The sequence below is a fragment of the Mchenga conophoros genome, linkage group LG9, assembly GCF_057382185.1.
Source record: "Mchenga conophoros isolate Kocher_MC1m ecotype Shallow Benthic linkage group LG9, M_conophoros_male_GT1.1, whole genome shotgun sequence".
Classification (NCBI taxonomy): Eukaryota; Metazoa; Chordata; class Actinopteri; order Cichliformes; family Cichlidae; genus Mchenga; species Mchenga conophoros.
This window is the reverse complement of record NC_140534.1, coordinates 17,629,601-17,640,248: the sequence shown is the minus strand read 5'-3', so window position 1 is coordinate 17,640,248 and position 10,648 is coordinate 17,629,601. Positions and strand designations below refer to the sequence as shown.

The window sequence follows — 10,648 nt, the reverse complement described above, 5'->3', positions numbered from 1 at the left end:
ACACACATTGAAGGAAACGCTAAAGCACATTGAAGCCGTGCAAATCAAACAGCAACAGAGGCCGTGGGTTTATGAGGTGTACATGAGCAGCTGGAACTGATGAAATGACTGTCACTTTATTGGCTGTGAGGTAAATCAATAATAGTACTCAAGGATTCATTTCAAATTGAGTTGATAGGCAACAAAAAGCAATAAGGTCTAAGTTGATGGAGGCACCCTGAAAACACTTTTATAAGCCTGTGAGAGTCATCTTGAAGGGAATATGGAGTTAGGTGAGGGGAGAGTTTTTGAGGACTTCATGTTTTGCAAATTCTCAACTCCACTTCTCTTTTTATTAAATGTGTGTTGGCTGTCTAAACAATATCAAATCTCATATAGTTTGTTTTATTTAAACTGCTGTTGAGCAATTTACTGCATCTGCAAGCCACTTTACAGCACAAAAGGGTGGGTTTCAAAGTGGTTTGCAGGAACAGCTTGAAAAGGAAGACTCAGGGCGGTCTAATCGCTGCAAAAGGGAAAGAAACTTGGTTTGCCTATAGTGGGTCTGACTGAAACTAACTTGCCTTGTCTAAGATAAAAGTCCTGTCTGTGGGATCCTGATGCAAGCGGTCTATTGAGTGTTTAGTTCTTTAAACATAGCACTGATTTCTCTGATCTGTAGATTCCTTCTTTTTTTTTTTTACTGTCCCCCCCACTGCCTTGATATACTCAAGGTCCAAGTAAATCAGATAATTACAAAGAAAAACGTTCTCTTCATCCCTAATGTTAAACAGCGTGAAGCAGAAATAAATTGGCATGTGTTTTTTTGGGGGGGGTTTTCCAGCGCTGGTTGTGGATTGAGAAGCTGAAGTGTCGGTGAGTAATGAGGCCAGCAGGCGAGACTGATTGGCATTCCTGATAAACATAAATGACTTCCACTGTGAAAACTGGCCAGAAGCAGGTTGGCTGTAGCCGTGGGTGGTTTCATGTGTTCTCAGCAAGTTCATATTTGAGGTTTTTGCTCATTTGTTTGCCCTGCCATTCATTTGGTAGCGCACTCATTTATCAAGTAAGTCAAAAATAGAATTTGAATTCCGTGGTGCTGCTTGTCCTGCTTTACAGCAGTGGAGATAAATAAACACATCTATTATGGGGAATACCCTTTGAAGAGCCATAGATGAAAGAAGCCAAATTACTAGAAATATAAAGAGCGATTTTTAATTAAAACTCCTGTTGAATTTTTTATTAACCTATATTTTACTGCACATCTAAGCTTTAGGGCTGTATTTCTGTATTGGAGACTTCGTTTTAGTTAGCCACTGACAGACACTATAATTTTCCCCAGCAGCTTGTGTCACTTTCATCAAACCAGTCATCATGCATAGCCTTGGGCATGGACAAATGACCTGGAACTGACAAGAAAAATTCCATTTCATCCAGAAGTTAACACTGAAACCCTGGCTCACCTCAGGACTTATAATATAGCCCAAAGAAACTACCCGTTTCACTGCGGTTTTTAATCACATGGTGATGTATTATGTGGAGGGAACTGTTCAAGGTTAGGGCCATTAAAGTACTATATATTCCCATTCCCTTTTGTGATGTATAAATTATTTCCTTATATGTATTACTTTTATGCTCAGGATGAGAGGACAGTTGATCTGTGCTCCCACTTCATGGTTAGGGTAAGGAGTAGTTACAACAGTAACTGAATTATGTCTTTTTTTCCCCTTTTTTGTTGGTTTACTTATACAACTTTGGTGACTTCTTACCTTCTACCTTCCTATTATAAAATACAAGACACGGCCTTCCAGTGCTTTCATGGATTTGTTGTACTATATTGTGTTTCTTGTATTCTTTTGTGATTTACAGCCTCGACAGTCTTGAGCAACTGTTACAGCACGATCCCCCTGCTGGGATTAATAAAGCTTTTGTGGTTTTGTTTCTGATAACATGCTTGTTAAAGACTCTGCTCACCCAGGAACACTCTCCGGAGAGCAGTGAATGCAGTGAATGAAGTGTTATGTCTTCTCGAAAAACCTCAAGTCGGATAAAGATCTCAGACAGACAGAAAAATCAGCAGCATTGTATTAAAAAAATCTTAACACTGAACTGTTACAGTGTTGTTACTTTTTTTTGCAATGTCTATGTATGATGTCACATTATTTCAGACAGCCTGACCACTCACAGAGCTACTGTAACATTTAAAAATGGAGGTGAATTTTTGCATTATGGATTCCTTTTAACTTTGAGAGACTACTAGAGTCAATTTTCCTTGAAGTAGTATTAACTAGCCTTCTCTAATTTGTCATTCTAATTAACCTGCCATTCTGCACATGAACCATAAAGTTTGAATGGAATTTTAATGAAGCCAAGAGTACAGTGAAGCTACTGAAGTGTCAGGACAGGTGGATGAATAATTTGGTACAATGTGAGTCTTGTTTGCATAGGTTAGGCCATCAGTCATATTGATAATGATGGTGAGCCTGTTCTTACCAAGTGAGGTGCTAAAAACTAGGATTGCAACAACAAATGCTAAAAATTCAAATGGATAGATACATCTTTTAGCCATTTTGCTGTAGAGTATATTATGGACACTAGTGAACTTACGAGGTACAAAAGGTGAGGCAGCAGCACCATGTTGGAGAATGCTTTGAAAAAAGTCTGGCTGCTCCAGCTCACAACTTAAGAGGACGTAAGGGCTTTGGCTTGTTTACCTTGTATCTCACTGTCTGAGCCTCCAGCAATGTTTCTGTCTAATCAGAACTCACGCAATTATGCAACCAATTTTCAGCCTTAATTTCAGTAGATTAACACAAGCGTTGAGAAAAAAGAAAAATGGCCTGAGATGCGCCCCCTCTTAACACACGTCCCTAAATTTAATGGCTACGTGCTTGTTGAGCAGCTGTTTGTTATTTACCATTTTATCAAACACGAGAGTGGAAATTTACACTTCAGTTTGATAAGTAAATAGGCTACCATGGAAATTAAGGTTTTCATAATGTGTCTCAAAAAGCAAAAATCTATTGTAGGAATATTAAAGAATATGGCTTGGCAGGAAACAGCATTTTACTACTAAATTAAAGCAGTAATGCAAAAATAAATTCAAAAATGACAAATGAGCTGGTAGATGAAGAGGCAGAGGTCTTGTGAAGGAGCAGAAATCCATGCATACTGCAAGCTTAATGACTGCACAGCCACTCAAGAATGCTCTCTGGGACTTACATGGACATGTTTCCTTGCCAACAATCAATACTTCATGACTGTAACATCTGAGGATTAGCTACAAGATGCAAACCCCTGAAAAACTTCAAAAACAGAAAGACCAGGTTGCAAAGGCATATTTAAGGAACCTGTAGAATTTTTGAACAAAGTTTTATGCGCTCATGAAACAAACATCAGCCTTGGGGAAAAAATGATAGTAAGAGCAAATTATTGGAGAGAAAAGGGAGCTAACCATAACAAGCTCATCTGTTAAAAGTAATGGCAGAGCATCGTTAGGGTTGGATGTCTTTGATGGATGTCTATAGATTGAGAGTTCAGGCTATCTTTTTCTAGATTTCCATAAATTATTAGATAATATGACTTTGTTTGCTGGGTTGGCATCTGATCTAGGTGCTTCCTGGTGCTTTGGAACTGTCCAACTGTGAGGAGGCCCCAGAAAAGACCTGAAAAGGCTGGAGAGATTATCTCTCCTAACCACCTTCCAGAATGTTTGACTGACCTTTCTGAAGTATTGGAAGAGGTGTCAGGAGAGAGAGCGGTCTAGTGATGTTCGCTTAGACTTAGTAAAATGCCTTAGTAAGGTATTGGACCAGCAGAATAATTCATTGTATTGATATTGATTGGTATTGATTCTGTAAGCCTCTAATACTCTACTGGAGGGTTGGAACAGTATTATTCCACTAGATATTCCCTCATTTAGTGTTTTAATGATGTTGGAAAGTACTGTCTGTACAAAATCTCCTATATGTGAAGAGTGGGATTAGGATTTAGTGACCACAAAGGCCATTATTCAGTTCTGAATAATATACAGTGGTTGTTGGCTAAGGCTTAGGACCAGCTTAGAGTAGGTTGTCTACTAATCGGAAGGTTGGTGGTTTTGGTGGCTGCTCCACTATGCATGCCGCAATATTGTTGGGCAAGATACTAAACCCTGAGTTGCTACTGTGTTCATCGGAGTGTAAAAGTTAGCAAGACAGCATGCAGATAACGAAAAAAGTCCTTCTGTGAATGGGTGTATGAGACGTGTGGCATGAAGCGCATTGAGGAGAAAAGCTGTGTGTAAGAACCGATCCATTCTTCATACTCATCAAACCTCATCAATGAAGGCATGATCGTCCTGGAAGGGACCACTTCCATCAAGATAATCTGATCACTCTGAACAAATTGAGTTCAGTTTTAATTTGTTTAATTTGTCATCACTTTGTTCATCTTTTTGTATCAATGCTAATCTGCTCAATTCAGTGAGCCTCAATTAGTAGCTGTTACTTTATTTTTCAAATGAATATGCAGAAACCTGTGCAAACATTAGGATGTGGACTGGAGGACAGAGTCCCCCGCCCCGAAAAAAATTGTCCATAAAGCTCATATGCAAACTTTATGTAAATCTGTGGCCTTCTTTCTGTCTGCCTCACTTAAGTTATGTTGCCTTGCATCTCTGCCCCCCTCTCTCCCACCTTCTTGCCGCTCCCTCTGACTCCCTGGAGTGAGGCTGGGTTAGGGCTGTGCCCAGGGCAGCAGGCTGTTTTAATAAGACATACTGCCATGGAAAGGTATAGATCAGAGGAGAAAACAGCGCTCTGGGCTAATGCACAGCAAGTCAAGGCAGAGAGGAAAGTAAGAGGGAGAACGTCAGGGGAAGAGAGAGAGCTAGAAAGAGGTAGATTGAAGGGAAGACATAATGCCTAGGGTCCTGTGAAAGAATAGATGGCTTTGTGTCTTTGAAAGAGCACAAAACAAATAGCAGGAGAGGTGAAGGAGTGATGATAAGGTCTAAAATGATGAACTCAGCAGGAGGGCTTATATAAGGGTGGTGATGGGAAGGATTTGAGAGATCTGTGGTATCTGTGAAGTGTCTCGAGGCATGTGGTTAACGGAGATCAGTAGTTTGGTGAGAAATAAAGATGAAAAAGGTGCCTTAAAGAGATGCGGGTCTCTGAATTTAAGCCGAAGCCCAACTGTGAAAACAAAGTGTGTCACAAAGCAAAATAAAGTCCTGTCAATCTCCTTGGCATCTGATTTAATAACCATTTTGCCTTTTTTACTCATTCAAGCCGCGATATTCGGCAATTAGCATTTCATATACAAAAGTAGACCTTTAAAAAGATGTCAAACAAAGTCAAACTAAAATAATGACTCATGATGGGGAGGGAAAATCAGCATCTTTTTATTTATCACCATGATTTCCATGAAGGAGTCCATTTCTACCCTTGTTAGTATGCCAATGGTTTTTAACAAGGAGACAAAAGCTGTTGAGGGGGCGTTCGGCTATGCCTTTCTAAAAATGTCTGAAACCGCTCTCCCAAGCACGTTCTGAATTAAAGCCATTGTGATGGTAATTTTGTCACCTCTAATGGACAATTAGATATGCTAGCAGATAGAAAGCACTCTGCATAACAATCTCTGGGTTCTAATTACCTCACCAAATGGCGTGGTTGCTCATGTGCCTATGGATCACTAAACCAATAAGACAGGGGAGCGGAGATAGACTGAAGGTGAAAGGGGGCAGTAGCTGTATTAAACGTATCCTTCCCTGGCCGCCTAAAATTAAGAATTAAAAAAAAATCAAGGTGAAGTATTAATTAGCAGCTGAAATTGTTAACACCATGAATTATTAAGTTGAATTGTTAAGCATGCATAATGGAGAAAAAGTTTAATATTGGTGAATATCTGTTAAATTGATTAGTAGCTACATGAATGGAAGAAATAGTAAGGCAAGGCAAGTTTATTTGTATAGCACAATTCAACAACAAAGTGATTCAAAGTGCTTTACAGAGACATTAGAAACAAGAACAAATAAAAAGCATGATTTAAAATTGATTAAAACAAGCAAATAAACTAACTAACTAATTAACAAACAAACAAACAAACAAACAAACAAAACAGTATATAAAATCAAAACAGATAAAATCAGAACAGTAGATAAAATCAGTAGTTAATGTAAGTTTTGAAATTTAAGCTTAAAAGTGTGGATTTGGTGCTTTATTCAAATGCAGCTGAGAACAGGTGAGTCTTCAACCTGGATTTAAATAAACTGAGTGTTTCAGCTGATCTGAGGCTTTCTGGGAGTTTGTTCCAGATATAAGGAGCATAAAAGCTGAATGCAGCTTCTCCGTGTCTGGTTCTGACTCTGGGAACTGATAAAAGACCGGATCCAGATGACCTGAGGGATCTGGATGGTTCATACTGGGTCAGGAGGTCATTGATGTATTTTGGTCCTAAACCATTCAGAGCTTTATAGGCCAGCATCAGAACTTTAAAGTCTATCCTCTGACGGACAGGCAGCCAGTGTAAAGACCTCAGAGCTGGACTGATGTGGTCCACTTTTTTGGTCTTAATGAGGACTCGAGCAGCAGAGTTCTGAATGAGCTGTAGTTGTCTGACTGATTTTTTAGGTAGACCTGTAAAGATGCTGTTACAGTAATCAAGCCTACTAAAGATGAATGCATGGACTAGTTTTTCCAGGTCCTGTTGAGACATCAGATCTTTTATCCTTGATATATTCTTGAGGTGATAGTAAGCTGACTTTGTTATTGTCTTAATGTGTTTTTCTAAGTTTAGGTCTGCATCCATCACTACACCCAAATTTCTCGCCTGGTTTGTGGTTTTTAGATGTATAGATTGAAGTTCTCTGGTGACCTGTAATCGTTTTTCTTTGGCGCCAAAGACTATTACCTCAGTTTTGTTTTTGTTTAGCTGGAGAAAATTGTGGCACAACCAGTCATTAATTTCCTCAATGCATTTACCAAGAGCCTGTACAGGGCCTCGGTCTCCTGGTGACATTGTGATATATATTTGTGTGTCATCTGCATAGCTGTGATAGTTTATTTTGTTGTTGTTTATAATCTGTGCCAGTGGGAGCAGTTTAAACAATTTAAGATCAACTTCAAATGGAAAAAAAATGTAATTTTAAGTGTAAACTTATTTCAATAATACATTTGAAAATTCTAGATAAAAAAGGTCTAAAAAATATTTTTAAAAAGTAAAAAGTTCTGATTCATACTATAATACATACAGTGGGCGTGTCTACACTGGGGAAAGCACCAATCAGGACTGAGCAATATTTGAATTAAAATCTGATGCTGTGTTAATTAAATCTGACCAAAGTTTAGCGGTAAATAAGGTGAGGTAAAGAAATAAAAGCTGCTCTTTAGTACTTGTCACTAAGAATGTTTTATCACACTGTAATGACTGAAACTGTACCAAATAGACATTTTAAGTCTTGTTTCAAATGAACTAATGTTAAAATGCAAGTAGTTGGTGGTTTGTGAAAGTTAAAAATAAGGCAGATTGCATTCTTCAATAAAATGCATACATTCACACTGGATTTTAATCCTGTAACAATCACATTGCGAAACAAAGGCCTGATGCCAGACAGTTTATTATTGAGGACGGAGCTCTTCATTTGGCCACATATAGCAGAAAAACATAACAAGGCACAGTCTGACAAATTGTTGGCATCAGAATTGCGATCACAGTCATGACACAGACAATTGGGCAGCCCTGCTCTCTCTGCTTTTGCTGCACATCTTTGCTCTGCTTTGCTTTGCTTTTATTTTTGATTGCACCACTAAGCATTCGTGCCATTAAGTGACCTGTTAATAATTGTTATACTGGTTGATTACAAAAAACGAATTTATTTTTGGCTGCTGATGGAACTCAAACAAGTCTAATTCAATATCCCTTTGATATTAAAAATCTAATAAGTGGAAGCATCCTCTGAAGTTTAATTATGTTGTCAGTGTCCCTGACAGGTAACAACTCCATTAACACAAAAAAATGAAGGCTGCTGACTATCATGTCTGCTTTTACTTAATTTTTAGAAGGGAAATATTTTTTTGAACCCACACTTTTAATTTGCAGAACTGGTGACAGAATATAGTTTCTGGCTTTATCAATATGTCTGCAATTTTCTTAATTTCTTACCAATGTCTAACTTTTTTCTTCCTGTCTTCTGTCTCATCATCCAGGTAATGAGCTGCTGTACCGCAATCAGGACGGCGACGTCGTCAAGTTCAACGTCGACACCAACGAGCAAACCATCTTAGTGCATAACAAGAAATTTGTAAGTCTTTTCGTCTTACAATCAAAGCACTGAAGGGCTGAGCATGATTGCCTATGAGTTCGATTCAAACATTTCCAATAGTGTCAACAAATCAAAGAACCTAAAGCTTTTTTGTGTGTTTTTTCCCCACAAATGATCCATTTTCAGAGTGAAATGTGAGCTGCATATTTAACACTTGGTGAAATGTCAAAATGGAGATGTAGCATCAGTGTCACAGCAGCTTGGGTGACAACACGCAACATTATGTCTGCCATCAAATCACCAAGCCCTAGTGCAAAGACTAATGCAGCTCCCATTTGCTTTAGGAACCAAGCAATCTGTCAAACGCAGTCAGTTAAGGACCAGTTTAATGAAAAACTGCCATGCGTGATCGGAGGTCTCTTCTTTTTATTGTATGCATTTTTTTTCTTCTTCTAACATCCTTCTTTTGATTCCTAGGAAATGTACAAAGCCAGCAAGTATGAGGTCTCTCCTGACCTGAAGCATGTGCTGCTGGCCTACAATGTTGCACCGGTGAGCATCTCATTTGTTTGCTTGTTTTTTGAATTAGCAACCTGACAGCCAAATATGTCAGCCACCGCTGCTGAGGGGTGGGGTGTAGGCCTGCAATGAAGCATAGGCAGTGGGGGGGGGTGGAGGGAGGAGAAAGTAATCATGGCGGGGTGTGAAGGCCTGTCGCACGTCGCTGCCTGTCAGCGAGGGTGGCGGGGGCTAGCTAAGCCAAGCAGAACTGTACTGAGGGAGGCACAAACAAACCCCTCGGTGCTACACGGCCTCGCGGACAGGGAGATGAGCTCAACAGCAGCACCATCATATGCATCAAAGCATTTTAGCTCCTGATACAGGTGGATCAAATATATTGATCCATTTAGTTAGATGATAGTTGCCTGTTTACTACTGCGTCACCACTTAGTCACTGTAGAGAGAACTGGTTCCTGTTGTTAGTTTATGGAGGATGCTGGCAGAAACACTGTATAACCTTGTGTTATTGCCTGAGATGAATTGAAGATATTACAGCACACTCGAGTGTGGTGGAATGTACGTGTTTGCATTTATTATTCAACTAGACCGCCATCACCTTGATAGATGACAGTCATTCCTGCTATATGCTCATCGTAGCACAGTCGGCACACATTCATGCACTATGAGATGCGGTATGGTTCATGTTTTTATTAAATACCCCACTTGTATTATAAAACATGGACAAACGCTCTTCCTGAAGATGTGTCTCTACTGGGTGATGTTCCTGGATACATAATGTCTGACTGTTGAGTGCCTACTGTAACAAAAACTGTCATTTAAAAAGTAAAAGGTTAGGATTTCAAAGACACGCCATAGCCGTCGTTAATCTGGTCGACATAAGTGTGGTTTGATCTGCCGATTAAATCCAAAATCAGCTGGTTTAAATTAAATCGATCTATCCTTCAGGGTTATGTCGTTGTGGTCCTTTTCACCATTTCTAGTGCAGCTGCTATTTTTTGATCACTCCCTGGAAGTCACAGGTCAGGTCGTTTGGACCAAATGTCCACCCTCCAGTGCCTCGGGGCTTTACAGTAGCGCTTTACACTGACAGTCAGACCTTGGGGGACAAATTCAAGTAACAACCTTGCTCCTGGTTGCACTCCTGATCTCATGCACTGCCTTCAGGCTTTGGACAGTGAGGACTTTTTGACTTGAAACTCCTGCTTGGTGTCTTGGTACACAGCTCTCATTACCAGCAATGATCTTCGACATGAAAGTCAGGCCAATTCGACACAGAAGTTAATGTTCTCGCTCTGGGCAAATTTGAGCTCCATGGTGAAATCCCAAACTCTGAGCGCGAATGGTCAGAATGGGACTTCCAGCCAGCAATCTAAAAATAGCAACAGTGCTGGAAGTGGCCCAGAGGTGCACAATGTCACACATGTACTGTTTTCTGACAGCACGCACGTAGAGAAATAAGTCTATTGCAACAACAGAATGGTAAATTGGGCTCCATATTGACTATTCTGACTTCACAGCAGTCTGAAGAATCCTTTGTCTGTTTTTTTTCCCCCTCCTCAAACTGCACTGAGTATCAGAGTATCAGAGTATCATATCAGAGTATCAGAGTATCATTTCTGGCCGCATCCGGCCAGAAATGTGTGACTGAATTGCAGCCTTACTGAGGTGTCACAGTGTATTGACCCAGTGTTGAGTACACAACATCACTGCAGCAAGATAAGACATTAAACCCTTGAATTTCCAGGGGATGGTGGGTTACTGTCAGCCTTTGGTACTGATATGAATAAAATACTGTCATATTGATATGGAGCATTGTGGCTTTGGGATGAGGCCATTCTTCTTTTTCTTCTTCTTCTTTTTTAATTTAGAAGGAAACTTGAGATTTTATGGCAGCACTTC

General features: G+C 39.7%; 1 protein-coding gene across 5 annotated transcripts in view; it reads left to right on the top strand.

Annotated features, from left to right (window-relative positions):
• The window catches only part of LOC146567108 (A-type potassium channel modulatory protein DPP6-like), a 269,199-nt gene that overhangs the window by 221,724 nt on the left and 36,827 nt on the right, over positions 1-10,648 (top strand). For all 5 annotated transcript variants that reach the window (XM_085286716.1, XM_085286717.1, XM_085286712.1 and 2 more), the window contains 2 exons: positions 8,172-8,266; positions 8,705-8,779. In XM_085286716.1, coding sequence (XP_085142842.1) covers positions 8,172-8,266; positions 8,705-8,779 — 170 coding nt within the window. The remainder of the gene's footprint in view (positions 1-8,171; positions 8,267-8,704; positions 8,780-10,648) is intronic.